We start from the raw sequence: 21,259 nt of genomic DNA on the forward strand, positions 1-21,259 counted from the left end.
GGTTGCCTGAGCTGCTTAATTGGAATTGCTTATCAGGTAGGGATAAATCCTACTCAACTTTTACTCGATAATGTTTGTTGGATGGTTTATATTAAAGTAAATTGTTCGTATGTGAATTGTGTTGGTTGATATAATCGTAATTGTTGGAAGGGAGAAGTATATTGAATATCGGTTATTTGTATGACATTTTGTGCTGGAATATACGTTGGACGGATTTAAGCCTTTGGCTGGTTGGTTTAGTTATGACGGATGGTTACCTTGGCAGACGTCGTGTAAGAGCCTTCGGGTGACGTATTTCAGATTTATTCTGGCAGACGGTTTTAAATCGTGATTTCTCGAGGCAGGCCCCAGATTGGTCTGCAGGCCATCTGGTGGATATTAATCAACTATATGTTCAGGTAGACATTACCTTTTGGTAATGTAGTGTGTGTTTACTCACCTTCGGGTTGAGGCTACCCCGGCCAGGGATTGGCGGGATGATTAGTGTAACGAGTAAGTAAAAGAAAGGAGCACGTTGTCGGGGGGTTGTGCAATGAAAAGGAAATTGGATTGTTTATCGTATGTTTTGTTGTTAGTATTTATTCCTACTCAACCTCGCGGTTGACTGTGTATTTGTGAACACCTGCGGTGAACCGTTTTATGGGGAGCAGATTTGACAGGTACTAAAGATTAGCTGACTTGGGAGCATTGGGATGAGAGCTTGACTTGGACCATAGTTGAAGTCTAGATCACATAGAATAATTATATCACTTTATTTATTTCCGCTGCGAGTTGTAATTATTTTATGATAAGTTTTAGTTGGTTAAGTTGTAATAAACATGTATTCGTTAAAGTTTTAATTTAAAGTACTTTGGTGAGTTGGACTTTGTTATTCACTACCTCGGGAAACCGAGATGGTAACAGTCCTATTTATTTGGGAATGTCTAGCTAAAGGCTCCTAAATAAATGGGGGTGTTACAGCCTTTCGTGAGAGGATCGCAATATTCCTCTCCGATTTTACATAATCTAGTGATATCACATTATTTCTGATCATATTCCTCACTGTGGCATGTCTCAAGCGTATATGTCTCCTTTTTCCGTTGTAAGCTTGATTTTCTGCCACATCAATAGCCGCTTTAGAATCGCAAACCATTGAGACTGAAGGAGCCGGTCTTCCCCACAATTGAATGTCTGCTAACAGATTCCTTAGCCATTCTGCCTCCTGACCTGCTAATTCTAAAGCAATAAACTCAGATTCCATTGTCGATTTGGCAATACAGGTTTGTTTAGAAGATTTCCATGAAATAGCGCCACTAGCTAAAGTAAACACATAACCACTAGTAGAATGAATCTCATCACTATCAGACACCCAATTAGTATCACAATATCCTTCTAAAACACATGGAGTTTTGGAATAGTGTAAACCCCAATCCATTGTCCCTCTAAGGTATTTTATAAGTCTAAATAAAGCATTTCAGTGTGACTGATTTGGGCTATGTGTATCCTGCTAAGACGATTTACCGCATAAGTAATGTCTGGTCTTGTATAATTCATTAAAAACATGACACTGCCAATTATCTTAGCATATTCTTCATGGTTCACGCTATCACCCTCATTCTTATTTAGGTGAATACTAGGATCATATGGGGTTTTGACGGGTGCATAATCAAAACAGTCAAATTTCTTAAGAATTTTCTCAACATAATGTGACTGATCCAAACTCAACCCATGTTTGGTCCTAGTAATTTTTATACCAAGAATGACATCGGCTTCACCTAGATCTTTCATGTCAAAACGGGAGCTTAAAAAGACTTTAGTGTTATTGATGACATCCATATTAGTACCAAAAATAAGCATGTCATCAACATATAAACACACGATAACACATCCTTTTGTATCATTTTTAGCGTAAACACAAGCATCTGAATCATTTACATGAAAACCATAAGAAGTAATAGTTTGATGAAATTTGTCATACCATTGCTTCGGAGCTTGCTTTAGGTCATACAATGATCTAACCAGTTTACATACCTTGTCTTCTTATCGTGGCATTACACAACCCTCTGGTTGCTTCATGTATATTTCTACGTTCAAGTCTCCGTTCAAAAAAGTTGTCTTAACGTCCATTTGATGCACAAATAGATCATGTATAGAAGCTAGTGCAATTAAAGCCCTAATAGTAGCAACTTTAGGAACAGGAGAGTAAGTGTCAAAGAAATCCAAACCTTTGGTTTGTCGATTACAACAAACAACCAATATAGATTTATATTTGTCGATAGACCCATCAAGTTTGAGTTTCTTCTTAAAGACCCATTGATTGCTTAGAGGTTTACACCCTCTAGGCAAATCGGTGAGAATACAAGTATTATTACCTTTGATGTAGTCTAACTCACTGTTTATAGCTTCCAACCAAAAGGTAGAATCAATGGAATTCATGGCTTCCTTGTAAGTTCTAGGATCATTTTCTAGAACATAAGCACGAATGTCCTCCTCGTCAAGAAATTCTTTTTCTGCCAAACTTGTCTCGAAGTCTGGGCTAAAATCTTTTGCAATTCTAGCCCTCTTGCTCCTTCTAGGTTCAGTCACTGCATCTGCATTAGTTACTGCACTAGTAGAAGCATTATCAACATTATTGGAAACAAGTGGTAAACGAGGCTCAGGGTTAGTTTTCATTGGAAAATTATTCTCAAAAAATACAACATCTCTTGATTCTTTAATAGAACCAAAACCCGAACCATCCTTTAAAATAAACCCGTAAGCCGCACTATTAGAATCATAACCAATGAATATACCGTCGATCGTTTTTGGTCCAATTTTGCTTCTTTGACATGTAGGTATTTCAATCTTTGCCAAGCCCCCCCCCCCCCCCCCCACTCTAAGGTAGTTGAGATTGGGCTTGTGGCCTTTCCAGAGCTCATAAGGGGTTTATTCAGTTTTTTGTGTGGAACCCTGTTAAGCGAAAAACAAGCAAAAAGAATGGCCTCGCCCCACATATTAGTAGGCATACCAGAACTAATAAGCATAGCATTTATCATGTCTTTCAAGGATCTATTTTTCCTTTCGGCTATTCCGTTTTGTTGTGGGGTGAATGGGGCGGTGATCTCATGGATAATGCCATTTTCTTCACAATATTTTTTAAGTAGATTACCCTTATATTCACCGCCCCTATCAGACCTAACACGTTTGATTTTTAGGTCTAATTGAATCTTAACTTCATCTTTATAGATCACGAATTTTTTCTCGGCTTCAGCCTTTGTACATAACAAATTATACTTTCGTATATCTAGAGAAATCATCTACAAAAGTGATATAATAATGCTTACCTCCTCGTCTCATCGTGTTTCTGAAATCTCCCAAATCCGAATGAATTAGTTCAAGAAGAGTTGAGGCACGATTGACTTGTTTATTAAACGTTGTCCGGAAATGTTTAGGCTCTACACAAATCTCACATTTGTCAAAAGCCGTATTACTAAAGCCATATATAAGGTCAAGATGTTTCAGTTTTTTAAGATAATCAACATTTATATGACCTAATCTAGCATGCCATAAAGTAATAGACTCAGCGAGATAAACGGAAGCGGTAGAGTTTTTATTAATAGTCACCACATCGAGCAAGAAAAGCCCGCCATTACAAAAACCTTTTCTAACAAAATTATTGTTTCTAGTGAGTACAAGCTTGTCGGATTCAAAAGTGAGTTTTATACCGGCCTTGTTAAGTAGAGACCCTGAAATAAGGTTCCTACGAATTTCTGGGACATGAAGAATATTATTAAGTTCGAGAACTTTACCGGAAGTTAGCTTCAGTTGTACCTTTCTCTTACCAATGACGCGTGTAGTGCTAGAGTTGCCCATGAACACGCATTGTCCATTAGTTTCTGGTACATATTCTTTGAACGCTTCTTTGTCACGACATATATGACTCGTAGCTCCGGTATCTAGAACCCATTCCGTCACATTACTTACCAAATTTACCTCGGATACAACTACGGCAATAATTTCATCTGTTTCGATGAGATGAGCTTGATGCTTGTTTCTTGTCTTCCCTTGTGATCCTTGTGGACAGAATCTGGCAGAGTGACCCATTTCACCACAAGTGAAATATTCTCCTTTGAATGGCCATTTAGGTTTAAATTTGTTTGATTTTTCACTTCGTGAATCTGGTTTGGTCCCTTGTTGTTGTTGTTGTTGTTACGTCTAGAACCCTTGTTGCGATTTTTTGTCTCAACGAAATTGGCATTGAAAGAAGAATGATCAACTTGTTTTCCTTTTGACTGAATTTGATTTTGCTCTTCAATCTTGATGTGTGACACCAACTCAAGGAGAGTAAAATCTTTCTGTTTGTGTTTCATTGAATGCACATAATTCTGCCAAGAGGATGGAAGTTTCTCGAGTAGACAATTAGCTTGAAAAATTTCACAGATTTTCATACCTTCCGCTATAATATCATCACATAAAGTCTCATACTCATGAACTTGATCTAGCACAAGTTTTTCATCAGTTATACGAAAATTTAACCATCTATTGCATGCATATTTTTTAGTCCCAAAATCATCAGTTCCATATTTTTGTTTAAGAGCATCCCAGTTGTCTTTAGCAGTATCAAGCTTACTATAGATAAAAAATAAAGGCTCAATCATGTAGTGCAATAAAAGACCACGACAAGTTTTATTGTCTGCAGGATAATTCTGTTCACTGTTTTCTGGTGCTTCAGTTTGAGTTAAAGTATAATCTACCTTTAACTTACTTAAAAGAAAATCAATTTTATCGGACCAAATCCTATAGTTTTTACCGTCAAGTAAATCCAATTTTGACATATCAGGGATAAAAATTGTAGGCATAAGGGTCGTATTAAAGGAAGCAGCAGAAATTGGCATAGCCATATCGCCTAAGATAAAATTTTAACGAGCAAGAAAAATTTTATAATTCAACTTTAGACTCTAGGCGGTATGACTATTAGACGAACAATGAACAAAATAAACTTACAGAACTTGAAGAGAAAGATGTTCTGGCGTGATAGAATCACTGCTCTAAAGTTGAATTTGCCCCGCTCGATACACACGGCCTCTTAGCAACCAACTTCCCAGGGTTACACGAAGTCTGAGCCTAAGGTGTACGACAAAGACTCAGGTTGAGGATTATTACCAGAATGTTGCCAAAATCAGCTATGAATGATACGTTTAGAGAAGGAGTAGAAAGGGTTGTGTTGCGTTGTCTAAAATGGTAGAGGTAGGAGTATTTATAGGAGATGTAGGATCCAGAAACCGTATTAAAATGTCTCGTAAATAGCTTTTAGAATTTTGCAAAATCAGTATAGTAAATCCACAAAGTCAGTACACAAGACTGCACTTTCTAAGCGTGCGCGCGTGTGTGGTGGTCACTTATAAACTATATTACTCCAATATAAATTGTCAATGTGGGATAAAAGGAGCTTCTTTTGAAGCAATACTTCCAACATGGATTCCTTCTTGTATACTTGTATGGCTTAAATGAACAAAGGTCTATAATACAAAAAGAACTCCCCAGAGGTGGATATTAGACCATCTCCAACTATGAGTAGTTCATTTCCTCATCTCACTCTCTCTTATCACTTCTCACACATCCACCTCACCATTCATCAACTTTTCAATTTACTACAAAAATGTTTCTCCAACAATGATTTAATGTTCTTCACCAAAAAAAAACAATGATTTAATGTTACTATTCATCACATTTTATTTAATCATTTTCTAATATATAAATGTATTCCAAATATTATCAATAGTGGTCTCTAATTGTAGAGAAAAATAAAATAAACATTTTAACATAATTTTTATAATTTTTATTTATTGATTTAATATTGAAAAAAGCAGCAAAAGGAAAAAAATGTTAAAACATTACCTTTTCTACTGCATACTTATCCACGTCCTTGTCCACTCTCTCATCTCTCCTCTTTACTCATACACTCACATGCCATTGTTTTAATCATACAACACTACGCGCTGTATTCCTCGGTTAATAGCGGAGTAAAGTGTTCCTCAACCAAAAAATTGATCTACCTGACACTTTTGTTGTACGACGATGAGTAACGCGTAGTGCATATTCATTGTTGGAGATGCTCTTACAACCGGTTGTATGTACAATCAGATTACTTATGTTAAGCTCGTTTGTAGAGTAACAAAGCTATTTTACAAAGTTACGGACGAAAATCCTTCATAAGTTATTGAATTCTTTCGCAAAGTTAACTTTGTAAAGGAAGTAGGTAGCTAAAGAACTTTACAAAAAAAAACCTCGTGTAGAATCTTTTTTTTTTTTCCAAAGGACCATGTCCAAGTTACAGCTCAAGCTTGCAGCCTCATTTACAGAAACTTGCATCTAAAGATGCATATGTTATAACAAATCCAACTCAATCTTACCTATTACAATTATTGACATTTTAGCCAAATTCTGACGAGATTTATGCAAAATTTATCACTGAGAAGTACAGAATAACCGCCGTGTACTTTGTCAAGCTATCAGCTTCCGACTACCACAATATCAAATATATGGGAAAATTAAACTTAATCAAGAAACACTCGTACAATGAAGAATAAAATAGTCAAACAAGCCTCTTGATTGCCGAGAATTCTCATAATTCTTTTCTAGCTTTCAAGCAAGCAGTAGGCTGTTTGTCTTGATATCAAGGGAAAAAAAATCAAAAGCAGCCCATGGGAAACATCTTTTAATAGGATTTCTATGAGACAATAACACTTACACCCTCAAGGGTCTTCGAGGATGCACCCGTCGGGCTTCCGACCGAACTACTGTTTGAAACCGAAACAAAGGTAGATTTATAAAGAACGCCTGTTGGAGAAGCCCCGAACTGAGGACTTCCATCCCATCTTTCACCCTTATCTATGGCGTTACTTGCATTATTCAGTAGAACTTCCCCCAAAGGACCACCCATTGAGTTTCCCCACTCACCCGTCCCAGCCCCCAAACCAACTTGGGAAGGATCGAGCTCACGAGACAGCTTTAATGGTGAAAGTGTAACTTTGCCTTGATTGGGTGATGATGAGGATGATGAGAAATCAGTTGACATTGGAATCGACATTGAGAGCTGAGCCCAATCTGATTTCAGGTCTTTGGACCAGGGAGCGGCTGAACGGTGCGACTGAGCTTTGGGCCATTTTTCCATAAAATGCCGGACTGAAGACTGATCTTGGGTTTGTTGGTTGTTGAACTCCATTAAAGAATTGTAACTTTTACAGTCCAAATATGAACTTTTCTGTGTAGGATTGAGGAAAGAATCATTAGAGACAACCCCGAAATCTGACATCGATGTTTCGTCAAATGACATATGTTGTTTCGGGATGGAATATTGAGAGTCCTTTGAATCCAGATTGATGGTTGAAGGCATCACTGAGAGGCCCTGCTGATCTTTTACACTGTAAATAAACAAATAGACTGTGAATCCGAAATTTACTCGCTGCAGATATGTTCGAAAAGCTAGCATTTTATACCAAGAAATGGCATCATTGGGGTTCCAGACAGCTACCACTAGGTTACAAGAGATTTCAAATCTGCCCAGAAATTTTCCCTGAAGAGGAATCTATCAGTGCAATCTTGTTAAGACTTGCCCCTTTCTGAAAAGCATATCAGATATTTGTGGGTCTACCTTAAAGGTGAAAGTAAAAGATCAACTAAGTTAAGAGTATATGCATTATTATGAAAGATTAATCTCAACCTTGGAGATTAACAGAAAAAGCTAAGCTCTTAGTATATGCACCGTTACAGAAACTATTATTATGATAAGAAACCAACAAAACGTATAAGCTCTTAGTATATGCACCATCACAGAAACTATTACGGAGTATTATGATAAGAAACCAACATATTTATTTTTACTCATATACTTCACAAAATAGCGGTGTTTAGCTCTTGGATATGCATCTAGGTTGAATATTTCTAACTGAGTGACTACGAGTAACATAAAACATATCTCACCGTTTAGTGATTGGGTCAGTAGAAGGGTTGGTGGTACCAGCGGGTTGTAAACCCTTGACATGGTGTTGGGAGATAGCATCGCCATTGGGAACCCCAGCACCTGATGTTACCAACGATGACATGGAACTAGACATCGGTGGCAACACCTTTGTGGTGGTAGCTCCAGAGGCAGCTTGGCCAGTGTGGCCTTCCACAGGCTTTCTTGAACGATGGCGGCCCCTGTTAATATGTCTTTCACAATATTTTTGGTCAGGAACAGCATCCCTCGAGCAACGCCATTTCTTTCCATCAGTACGACGACACCTTCCAGGCTCAGGATCAGTGCTGCCGGAGAATCCTAGATGGAAAGACCCCCATCCATCTACATTTTCGTAGCACAAGGCAAACGGGCAAAATGGGGCCACCACAGTCAGAACAAAAACTAACAATATGACGACAACAAAGCTGCTACAATTCCTTATAGGCTTCCGCCAATCGCTTGGCAACTTTGTGTTAACCATACTAAAAATTGTGTTTGGGTGAACTATCATGAGAGTTAGATCGGGGGTTGCATCACAATAAAAGTTGCAACCATTTATCAGAGTCATTTTGTTTTTGTTTTTCCATTCATAATCCACAACCAGGGAATAGTGAAACTTTGACTCAATTAGAAATGAGAACTGATAAAAAAATCTGGTTAAATCATATTAAACCTAGCTACTCAAAATATCATACAAAACTAGAAGATACATACAGCCGGAGCATTAGAAACAAGAAAAGAACATATCCATTCTTGTGTAGATAAATAAATTAGTTGGTATAACTAGCAGCAATCAGGCTACACATCATAAGGGTTGGAACTCGATTCGTAAACCTCTACAGACAGTTGCATGAATACTGAGAAAAAAAGAAAGGAGCTTACATGAATGGGAAGGATAAGATCCAATAGAGAAGCCAGGAAACCCGGCAGATTGAATCGCTTTTCGGATTGGAATAAGTAAATTAGAAGGAACAGGAACATTGGCAGTGAAGTACTTATAAATCATAGCCTGATGTTCCAACTCTATCCATTGAGCTGGTGTAAAAGGTCCTCTGATCCCTGTAAAAGACACATGCATTCCCCCATTCATGTTTCCAGTACCAAAGCCTGTGTTATCAGTTAAAAGGAGCATAGTAAACTCATTGCTCAGATAAAATAAAATCCAAATAGAATGTTAAATAAGGGGACCAGAATATACAAAAATAAATTTTCAGGTCCAACAAAAAAATTATAGCATTTGACAGTGCAAAATATGTAAAGATATCTCAGAGCACATATGAAATTAATATGGGTTGTATTTAAGAAATAAAAAGAGGAAATAAATTCTTAATATATGCATTAATTCATTTAATTGTATTGGTTAATGTGTAATGTAGTTTTTAATTCCTAAATTAATACCCAAATTAGAAGGTATTTAATGCTAAATACGACCCAATGGATTGTATTTAGCATTACCCTTTAGCTTTTGAGAATTTTTTTTAGTTTTTAAATAATGATGTGTTTGACAAAAAGTATTTTTAAGTCCAAAAACACTTTTAAAAGTCAGGCCAAACACACACTTAATTAGTACTTAAATGATAAAAACACCAATATCCGGATTTTTTGAGGGTTTTGTGCTTGTCATGCTGTTTTTGGTATTTTGCATTCAATTAATTATGCAGTAAAAAAGGAAAACTATGTGTAAAAGTTTTGAATATCTTTCACTTCTAAGTTGCTTTTCTTAATTTTTTGAAACATGTATATTAATTTGGACTTTAAAACACTTTTTGGTCAAACACATCATTATTTAAAAACTAAAAAAAAAATATCAAAAGCTAAAAAACCATCATTTTGCCCATAAAAAGAAACCGTAATTTGATGATTCTGATTTTGAAAAACACTTTTATAAAATTAAGTTTGAAAAACAAAAACTCATTTTCAACAAGTTAGGCCAAACATTCTCTAAATAAAGAAAAAGATTCAATTGCAACTGTATTTTTTTTTTTTTTTTGATAAGGTAATAAAACTAGATTGACCCTCTAAGGTAGGACCAACTTATCTCATCTTTTCGAATGATAGAGGTAAGTTAAGCCACCGGCTTTCAACCCACCTCGAAAGAGTTGGACATGAATGTCCAATAAAAGCCATAAAGTCGGCAACTTTGTTGGCTTCACGAAAGCAAAATTTAATTATCATTTCATCAAAGAACTGAAGATCTAATTTTACATCCTTGATAATACTAAAAATTTCCCATGAAATTTGCCAAGTACTACGGATTGAGTTGATAACACATAAATTATCACCTTCTACAATTAATTTCGAGATTCTTAAATATTTAGCAGCTAAAATACCTTTTTTTAAAGCGAGAGCTTCAGGGACAAGAATACTATTAGATCTGTACTTTTTTGCTCCTAGCAAAACGACTTTACCATTATGGTTTCTTATAGCATATCTTGACAAGACAAACAACACTCCCCCACTTAAAAAGTTGCAAACTTTTTCATCACAAATGCAAATTAAAACATTTCCTTGAGGAACCAACATATTTTAAGACCAACCCACCTCATAAAATCAAAATTAAAAGAGACAGTCATATCCATTTTAAATGTAAAACGGGTGAAATACTCGTACCTAGATGTTAATTTTTCCCAAATTAATGCACATCAAATTAAAAAAATATCCAACTTTGTTATCACAAATTCCAATTAACAAATATCCATGACTAACCAACATATATTTAATATTTTGAGACCAACCCATCTCGTAAAATTAAGACTAAAACAAAACCCATATTTTAAAACCACAAGAAAAAAATCAAATTAAATCTAGCTATATTAAAAATGTGCTGAAATAATATACCAGGGGAAGTTCTGGAGTAGTTGTTAAAGGTTGAAGGAGTAGAAGAAGGAGTTTGGTGATAATAAAAGGAAGAATCATCTCTATCAGAAACTAATCTCAAGTCTTTAGCAGAAAGAAAGCTAACTAATTCAGGTTTATCTGTTGAAGAAAAGCTCAACATTTGCTGTTTATCTTCAGATCTCAACCCATAATCATCAACCCATTTACCCATTTTGTTAGATTCATTTTCAAACGGGTCGGATCTTTCTCGTTTGACTAACCCAGATCCATCTATACCCACTAACCCAAACTCCATTTCCTAGTCAAAACTTGGAAGGATACAAGTTGAGTTCATGAGAAAATATAGGAAAGATAATATAAAATAATTAAAAATAAAGAAAAAATGTAGACATTAATGGGGATTATAGTGGCGAGGAGAGGGAAGAGATAGGAGGAGAGAGAAAGACAGGAGCATCTTTATTAGAATGAGTTTAATTAAGAGGTTTAAGTGTTGAGACTTGAGATTATGGTGTTTGTTTTAAGGACACAAGAGGGAAGTGTTTAGTTTGGAACAAAGGAGATGAGAAGTGAAAGAGGGTGTTTCAAGTTAAGGAATTGGACAAGGTAGTACAGTGCTATTGTTATTGGCAGCTCACCATAAAGGAATAGTGTAATACTTCACACACATATCAACGAGGACCGCCTCCATTCACAAGTGATCAATTAATTTTAATTAAGGGTTAATTTTTATCATCGACGTTTTAGTAAATATCGTCGACGTTTTAGTAAATATCGTCGACGTTTTCATTCCAAAAGACGATAATGCCCTTTACACATTACTCTCATTTATCTCTCTAAAAAAAATTTTCTCTAATTCCACAAAAAACCAACTAAATTAAAAAAAAACGACAATAACAATTAACAAGATTAATTAGCATGACGGAACCCGAATCTTCGGTACGTAAACAACAAAATCGCTTCATTTTTTTTTGTTAATTTTCATTTATGTGTGCATCGTTAAATCTATTCATTAGTTGATTTAAGTCACACAATTACTTAATTGTAGTAAACATTGCGGTTTTTTTGCGTAAAATATGACATTGTGCAACCCATGGACCAACCTCTAAGACTAAGCGTACGACCATGGACCAAACAATGAACACCAACGTGTGACCATGGCAGCACGATGAACCCCAACGTGTGACCATGGCAACACGTTGAGATCCTACGTGTGATCATGGCACCACGTTGAGATCCTACGTGTGACCATGGCAGCACGTTTGGATGCTATGTGTGACCCATGGAAGCACGTTGAGATCCAACGTTTGGCCCATGGTCCACGAGAGATCTGGACGTTTGGCCATGGTCGGGCGTTGAGATCCACTGTTCAGCCATGGTTGAACGTTGAGCGTCGTGGTTTGGTCATGGAGTGATTGTTCGGTCTCAACTTTATTCCGTGGTCGAACAATAAACTCGTTTTCGCTTTTTTTTGCTCCTGTTTAACGTAATTTATTAGGTTATGTGTCGTTTTTATTGTTTAATTACTGTCCAAATTGCATGAAACAGGATTCGTGGGAGAGTTTTGGCGAGAATTCAATTGATTACAACTCCTTGTTCGCGACGACTTTAGATTTTGAAACTCGTGATGAAGCTTTCAATTGGACTAATAGTGTAACGTTCGAGAATGGGTTTGCTTTGATTAAAGCAACTAATGGAGCAAAAAACAGAAAAGAAAAAGGGTTGTTGGGATGTTATTTTCGATATAAAAGACATGAGCTATCCCCGCCAATAGATGAGCTCGAGAAGCCAAGGAGGACGCAGAAGTGTTCATGCTTGTTCCGTATTCGTGCCGTGCAAAATTACGTGGTTAAAAATGATCAAATGACGATATTTTGGAACATTGTAACCTCGGAGGGTGGTGGACAACACAACCACAACGAAGCAGTTTATAAGGACGGGAATCGGCACTTCGCGGGATTGGATAAGGAGGAGAAAGAATATCTTAGGCAACAAACTATGGCCGGGGTTCAACCGAGGGATATTAAAAATGGTTTTGATTTGAAAACGCCCGAAAAACCTCAACCGTCAAGCACCCAGATATATAACGAGACAAGGAAAATTCAGAAAGAAGTTAGGGGTGAAAGGAACACCGCTCAACATATGTTGGCTCTAGTGGTACAAGCGAAATATGTGCATTGGCATGAGAGAGACAAAAGAGATCACGCATGTTTTCATGGCACATCCCGAATCCGCGAAGTTGTTCCGGGCTTATCCTTATGTGGGAATCATGGGTTCGACGTATAATACCAACATATACTAGAATTCAGTCATTGAGATGGTTGGTGTCACACCCACCGGATCGTCGTTTTTAATTACATGTTTGATGCTTCCTACCGAGTCCGACGAGTATTATAAGTGGCTGTTGAAGAAGCAAGGTGACATTTTAGATTGCACGGGAGCGTCCCCTTCTGTTTTTGTCATCGATCGGGAATTGGGTTTGATCAACGCTCTTAATGTTGTATATCCCAGGGTTGATCATTTGTTGTGTCGATGGCACATGAAGGCACTTACCAAGCAAGCGTTTCAGCAAGCTTGGGCGTCTTTCAGTCGTAAGTGGGGACGTATGGCCCCTTATATCGGGAGAGCTTGGGGTGAGCACGCAGGGAAGTTTGTTTTATGCTATACAAACGAGGTCTTCCATCTTGGTAACACAGCAACTTCCCGTGTTGAGTCAGCACATTCTCTATTGAAGGCTTGGTTGAAATCTAGTCATCTCACACTTGATACCATGTGGTCCCGTATCGACGCCATGCTCGAAGGTTAACATTCAAAAATTAGAAAAGAACTCGAAACTTCAAAGAGTAGACCAAGGATTATATCTCTTACTTTCTCTTTGTTGAATGGGGTCGTTTCCACTAAGGTCATAGAGATAATGGAGAAAGAACTATTGAGAGGCCTTAAATTGGATTGGGTACAATACTACAGATATAGGGGACAATAACGGCTAATAACCGTTGTTATAGAAAAAAGCGGGCGTTGTTGTTCGGGCTGTTGTTAAAAGTTTTAACAACGGTTACGTTTTTTTAAAAATAACCGTTGTCAAAGTTATAACAACGGTTAATTACCGTTGTCGTTATTAACTATCCGTTGTGAAAAGAAGTAAAATATTTTGGTGGGAAAGTAATAACAACGGTTTCATGGATACAAACCGTTGTTGTAAGTATTTTAACAATGGTTTAAAGCCGTTGTTGTTATAATACATCCGTTGTATAAAGAGTGAGTGGGACGTTAATAACAACGGTTTTATATGATAAACTCGTTGTTGATAGTAATGCGCGCGTTTAATAGTTTATGGAGGGAAATTAATAACAACGGGTGTTTTTATAATAACCGTTATTATTGGTTTTTTTTTTAATAAATACAATCAGTGCATTACTGTCAAAATCCTGCATCAATTAACAGCAGCAGCAACATCAAATAACCACAGCAGCATCAAATTGGGTTTTTACCATTTGACAAAAAACTCTCATGTCCTCCATTATAATTTACCATTACAATAATGACATTAAGGACCTAAAACTAGAAGTAAATTGGCCCAAATATATATACAACAACATGCATCACAGCCTTAATATATCTCCAACAAAAATTGTAACACCCCGGTTTATGAAGGAGCCTTTAGCAAGACATTCCCTAATAAACCGGATTGTTACCATCTCGGTTTCCCGAGGTAGTAAATAACAAATTAAACTCCAAGGCAAAATTATATAATTACTTTAACTTAATTATTACAAAACCTCTTTTACGTCAAATTACAAAGAACTAACATAACTAAAAGTGAAAGTCTTCTAGATGATGATCTAGCTACTAAGTCTTCTGATCCAGTGTCTCACGCCCACCAAGCTCCCGTTCTATCTCTTAAACCTGTCAAGTCTGCTCGCCAATATTTGGGTCATCACAGGTGTTCACGAATACACAGGGTCAACCACGAGGTTGAGTAGGGAAAACAATGAAACAACAAAGAAATATGATATGCATGCTCCTCCGTCACCTCCATCTCCATCTCAACTCATATCTCATAACCAGTTTCATAACTCATAACCCGAACGCCCACCATACCGATCCCCAGACTATATATATCGACCGTAGCCGATCCGCCCATTTCGCAATTGAGGAGGACACCAGGACAAGTCTTGCAGAACCCGCCTGGGCCTTATCACAACATCATCATCACCACACCACATCACCACAACATCCTCCATCTCCAATGCATATGAATGCTTAAAAGAAATTAATGCAACACAATATATATATCATTGAACTGAGAAATCATAAAATCATGCCGGTTACCCGATGTTGTGATATCATACTCAATACGATCAATTCAGACAATCACCTTCCCGTATATGAATCATAACGTAAATAAACAACCATGAATCAAGTCAACACAATTCAACAACAACGATAATAAGTCAAGTGTATTTCCCTACCTCAGTACTGCAGTCAAATGGTCGGGTGTCCAGTAATATTCCACAACAATTCGCCCTCTTTTTCCGCCACCACAACAGCCACCAGGGCCACCCACGGTCGTCGACAATAGTCCCTAGCTCATCCCTGCTGCGCCGCCAACACGCACGGCCACTCTCTCTCTCTCTAAGCGTGAGGGTTGAAGTTTTGGGCTGCTGAAAGAGGGAGGCGTGAGGGAGGCGGGTTGAGGGAGGGTTTGGTAGTGTTTAGGTTATAATTAGGGTTAGGGTTTAGGGTTAATTGGGCTGAACATGTTATTGGGCCAACTTAAATGGGTCGAGGGCAAATGGGATAGCTCACATTTCGAATTCTTATAAACCCGTCTCAATTAACTTGCGATAGCTTAACGTAATTATCGACTCAACCATTAACCCGGTATAATTAGTAATATAAAATGTATAATAATTAATGTATAATGATATCCGTTTAATTGATTATATAAAATACGGGGTATTACAGTCTTCCCCCCTTAAAATGAACTTCGTCCCGAAGTTCGCTCCCGTACTCAAACATCATAAGGGTATTGTATATCGTACATACGGACGTCACGCATTTCTAACACAGTTAACACACACTTTTGACACATCAATTAAACATAACAGACACGAAATGTTACATTCTGCCCTCCTAAAAATAAACTTCGTCCCGAAGTTTAACTCGTCTTTACTTAACCCAACTAACTACAACTAATAACTACCTGAGAACACAAATGTATAACAACTAAATATTCATCTGAGAACACCGTCATCTTCCATCTAAATTCCGATCTCAAACTCAAATAACTCAATACCAGTAGTTTAACTACACTCTCCTTTTACACATCAACCAACTAAAGAAGTAGGAACAAAACATATAGAACTCATTTGCATAGGTACCCCACAACGAAACATCAACTTGATCAAAACTACAATCTACAAACAAGTGCAAATTAAACATTAAGATTTTACAATCCTACCCAACTAAAAACATGGTTACGTCCTCGTAACCTTCATTATTATAACAAAAGTTCTCAAACTACTGCTAACAACTGAAAGAGGATAAAAGATTCACAACTCACGCTCAAGTTAACTAATCCTTACCAAAGACAATCAATATACAAGCTCTCTCAAGGAAGCTACATTACGATAAAAATCATTAATAATTATTCATTTCACCAATCATTGCAATCTCATACCTTAGAAACATAGGGGATTAATCAACATAAGAAAAGAATTAGGGTCAAAACTTAATAAATCGATTTATGAAAATTTATAACCTAATAGGTCCAATCTGACTTTCCTTTACATAATTGTACAGATTTAGGTCAAGACACGAATCACCAAAAAATGAAGACAACCAGTTTATGATTTATCATCCTAGAAATATTTTTAATCCTCATAACAAAGGGTTTGGGATTTATTCACGAATGACGAATGCACATTGATTGACAATTTTTTACAACTTATTGGTCGAGTCAAACAAGCGAGTAAACAAACATATATTGGAAAGTTAACATACAAGACTATTATACATAAAATTTCATTCTTGGTATTAAATATATTTAAACTGCACCAACACCATGACATAAAAGATTAAATGTATTTAACTACACCAATTTTACAAATATCCCTTACATATCATGCTAATATCAACATACCGTGTTAACACATAACTCACTTAAATCACCACATTACATTTCCCGTTTTGACATTCGTAACTAACCACAACCCACCAATTCGCTACATGAACGAACAACATGACTAAATTAACCCACTACTTGTGACTCCGTTCTAGTTTCATTCCTCCAGACTAGCAAATATCATGGAACCATACCACCAGACATTGGCTGGAAATCTCATTCCGAATTTATACTCACACGACAAAATTTAACTTCATTTTCAAAACTTTTACTTTCATACCGGGCGGTGATTAACCTTCCTAACATAAATCTTATAACAGAGCCGTCCATAGAATACATTTACACCTTACTACGAAACTCGAAATCAGATAAACTTAATTCAATTCCTTCAAACAAAATGAGCTTAGGTGTCGACTCATATATTGTAATTTACAGGTTCATCTTATTCATTTCAGTCCTATCTTTACTAATGAACGACTATCATTGGAACCAATGCATATCATGGGAATCATCAAAGGGTTATCCCATTATAATTGTCAACATAGTTATCATAAACAATATTCATTAGAATATAATTGATAGCAACGACTCGAGAATATAGATATGTCAAATGTCGTGCTACATCAAACAGTTTCCTTTATATCATGCCCATACAATTGCAAGAATCACTTTAGCATTTTATGACGATATAATGACGAACATATCCAATAAGAAGTATCAACACTGTTTATTATCATGTCCTAGGTTTAGGTTCAACTGAAATAATTTAATGCAATGAAAGTAATAAGTATAACTATAGGCACACAGACTCACATAAAAGATATTAGAACTCAGATGACATCCTACATGTGTGAACGTTTAGACATAATTATTATAAATATTCTCGCGAGTATATTTGAACAATCAAGTTAACATTTAACGCCACCAACTTTACCAAGATATGACAATATAGTTTTATATTTATATATATTCGACCACTATACAAATATGATGAACACATCAGAGATATTACAATATGCCAAACGTATATAAAATATGCAAACAACGGGACTCGTATAAAATATTTCACTCTCGGTTGAGAATCGAATTAAGCTATTCAATTTCACTCATACTATCATGCCAACAATGTTATCAACTAAACTTTAATTTTATCACTTGTTAAGATACCTAACTACTGAACATGTGTGCTACTATCGTCATATAAGAAAAAAAAACATTATAAATTCACATTACTAAGGCTCATGAATTAACCCAACAATTGTATGAAAATTCAACATAGAACACACATTTTAAATGTTTTGATTCACGTTGTAACTTCCAAAAATCACGAATAAATAACCGTTCAACGAATACTTGAGTTAGATTACTTTTTATAACATACAGAGAGTTAATAATACGTGAGAAAAAGAATGAGGTCAAAAGCTCAAGAATTCAATTTTTAAAGCATTTTTAAAACTCCGTTGGTCCAAACAGCATGTAACAACAATTGGTCCGAACTTGGGTCAGTTTGCAAAACTTACCATTTAATATAGAAATATCCAGAATTTTCATGGTTTATCAATTTGAAAACATATGCGAATATTCGGATCGATGGAGTTGGAATTATGCAAAGATTATTAGTATAATTTACATGAGGATTTTTACAAAATTGTTGGTCAAAACATCACTGTATAGGAACTTCCTAACCACAGCTCACTAAAATATTTATTACTCCTAATCCGTATATCATATAAGCATGAAACCAACGCCAAATGAACACTAACTCACGAGGCTATCTCTCATAAAATTCTCATCCATAGGCAATAAACAGAAAAGAAATGGCAGTAAGGTCAATTAAAGAGTAAAATCAAACAAAACGAGTTTTAGCACTAAGTCTTCCATTTTCTATGTTCCAAACTCTTACAACCACACTATCGATACTAACTCATCCTAACTTAAATCTCACACTGTACCTACGTAAGCATCTATCCCATAGAATCCCTTCGCATCTCGATCTACTCCTTACATCTAAATCACGATTGCTATGACTAAAACATGCAATTCAATAGTGTTTCTTATTACTATCACAAGACTATACTAGCATGGCTTTGGGATCACATAACCGCATATGACTAGACATAATAGTACTATCAGCACATCATTCAACATCCACCTAGATAAATATCATCGACTCGCAATTATTTTCACGCTCACGACTACCACAATCCAATACTTCATTGATTATCGACCTGAACACGAGAATTTTATTTCTCATCTCCATAACATCATATGATCACGTCATCATTCATACAAAATACTTACCGTAGCGTTGTCTGCGAGAATGGTTAGAATATATGGGTCTCAAGGTATACATCAACTCTTTTATGCAATAATCAATGTATCAATCAGTTAATACTTAGGCAACGATATTTGGATTTCATGCGCAACCTCATGCAACTTTTCTACCCTTTCTCTCATATACCCTCAGGGTTTCCGGGTCAACTGAGAGGGCCACTTTGGTTCGGTGTGAGGGGCCCCTAACTCATCCCTTACCTTAGTGGGCTCCTAACAGTTCTATCCCGGGGTTCATTTTATTCAGACTCTTCCTATGTTCATTGGATTCATTGGTTTAGGCCTGAGGATCGTTCGCTCTGATACCACTTTGTAACACCCCGGTTTATGAAGGAGCCTTTAGCAAGACATTCCCTAATAAACCGGACTGTTACCATCTCGGTTTCCCGAGGTAGTGAATAACAAATTAAACTCCAAGGCAAAATTATATAATTACTTTAACTTAATTATTACAAAACCTCTTTTACGTCAAATTACAAAGAACTAACATAACTAAAAGTGAAAGTCTTCTAGATGATGATCTAGCTACTAAGTCTTCTGATCCAGTGTCTCACGCCCACCAAGCTCCCGTTCTATCTCTTAAACCCCGTCAAGTCCGCTCGCCAATATTTGGGTCATCACAGGTGTTCACGAATACACAGGGTCAACCACGAGGTTGAGTAGGGAAAACAATGAAACAACAAAGAAATATGATATGCATGCTCCTCCGTCACCTCCATCTCCATCTCAACTCATATCTCATAACCAGTCTCATAACTCATAACCCGAACGCCCACCATACCGATCCCGGTAGACTATATATATCGACCGTAGCCAATCTGCCAGCTCGCAGCTGAGGACACCAGGGCAAGTCCTGCAGAACCCGCCTGGGCCTTATCACAACATCATCATCACCACACCACATCACCACAACATCCTCCATCTCCAATGCATATGAATGCTCAAAAGAAATTAATGCAACACAATATATATATATATATATCATTGAACCGAGAAATCATAAAATCATGCCTTTTACCCCGATGTTGTGATATCATACTCAATACGATCAATTCAGACAATCACCTTCCCGTATATGAATCATAACGTAAATCAACAACCATGAATCAAGTCAACACAATTCAACAACAACGATAATAAGTCAAGTGTATTTCCCTACCTCAGTACTGCAGTCAAATGGTCGGGTGTCCAGTAATATTCCACAATAATTCGCCCTCTTTTTCCGCCACCACAACAGCCACCAGGGCCACCCACGGTCGTCGACAATAGTCCCTAGCTCATCCCTGCTGCGCCGCCAACACCCACGGCCACTCTCTCTCTCTCTCTCTAAGCGTGAGGGTTGAAGTTTTGGGTCACTTTGAAAGAGGGAGGCGTGAGGGAGGCGGGTTGAGGGAGGGTTTGGTAGTGTTTAGGTTATAATTAGGGTTAGGGTTTAGGGTTAATTGGGCTGAACATGTTATTGGGCCAACTTAAATGGGTCGAGGGCAAATGGGTTAGCTCACATTTCGAATTCTTATAAACCCGTCTCAATTAACTTGCGATAGCTTAACGTAATTATCGACTCAACCATTAACCCGATATAATTAGTAATATAAAATGTATAATAATTAATGTATAATGATATCCGTTTAATTGATTATATAAAATACGGGGTATTACAAAAATGGCTTCTAAAACTCTAAGTCTTGAGTAGATCGATAGCTATAAAATCAATAAAATTAGAAGTAAATTGACCCAAATATATACCTCTTTATTCTACATTATTGCAATGTTCAAGGACGTATTTGCCCCACAAGTCTCTCACCTCGTCGACTTGAAGTCTTGAGTACTCGAGGTTTTGTGGTTCGTTGAAGATATATATGAAAACAAAGACATTAACGAAAACATATATGTTAGAGTAGCATGTAGAAGCAGCATGCAACATCAACGTAACAACAAGAGCAGCAGCATGCAACATAATAATTAAAACTATATTTAAGTCAAATAAAAATATATGTAAGTAAACC

At 36.7% G+C, this 21,259-nt stretch overlaps 1 protein-coding gene across 2 annotated transcripts; it reads right to left on the reverse strand.

The window, feature by feature from the left end:
- Positions 1-6,411: 6,411 nt before the first annotated feature.
- LOC141633341 (growth-regulating factor 1-like) lies at positions 6,412-11,435 on the reverse strand. Of its 2 annotated transcripts, none has more exons than XM_074445829.1 (4): positions 10,799-11,435; positions 8,843-9,019; positions 7,942-8,302; positions 6,412-7,382 (listed from the first exon to the last, which is right to left on the reverse strand). In XM_074445829.1, exons 1-4 carry the CDS (start codon positions 11,091-11,093, stop codon positions 6,689-6,691), a joined length of 1,527 nt encoding a protein of 508 aa, XP_074301930.1. In that variant the 5' UTR covers positions 11,094-11,435; the 3' UTR covers positions 6,412-6,688. The 2 variants fall into 2 exon arrangements, with proteins under 2 accessions (XP_074301930.1, XP_074301929.1); XM_074445828.1 differs by having other exon boundaries at positions 8,843-9,067; positions 10,799-11,434.
- Between the last annotated feature and the right edge of the window lie 9,824 nt (positions 11,436-21,259).

Source organism: Silene latifolia, chromosome Y (genome assembly GCF_048544455.1).
Source record: "Silene latifolia isolate original U9 population chromosome Y, ASM4854445v1, whole genome shotgun sequence".
NCBI lineage: Eukaryota > Viridiplantae > Streptophyta > Magnoliopsida > Caryophyllales > Caryophyllaceae > Silene > Silene latifolia.

What these genes read in the sequence shown, in the direction of transcription:
- LOC141633341 (XM_074445828.1), bottom strand. Translation starts at nt 11,093, where the DNA reads ATGGAGTTTGGGTTAGTGGGTATAGATGGATCTGGGTTAGTCAAACGA. An exon ending in CTACTCCAGAACTTCCCCTG is followed by an intron (nt 9,068 to 10,798) that starts GTATATTATTTC and finishes CTGATAACACAG; the next exon opens with GCTTTGGTACTGGAAACATG. An exon ending in ACTGACCCAATCACTAAACG is followed by an intron (nt 7,383 to 7,941) that starts GTGAGATATGTT and finishes GTTTATTTACAG; the next exon opens with TGTAAAAGATCAGCAGGGCC.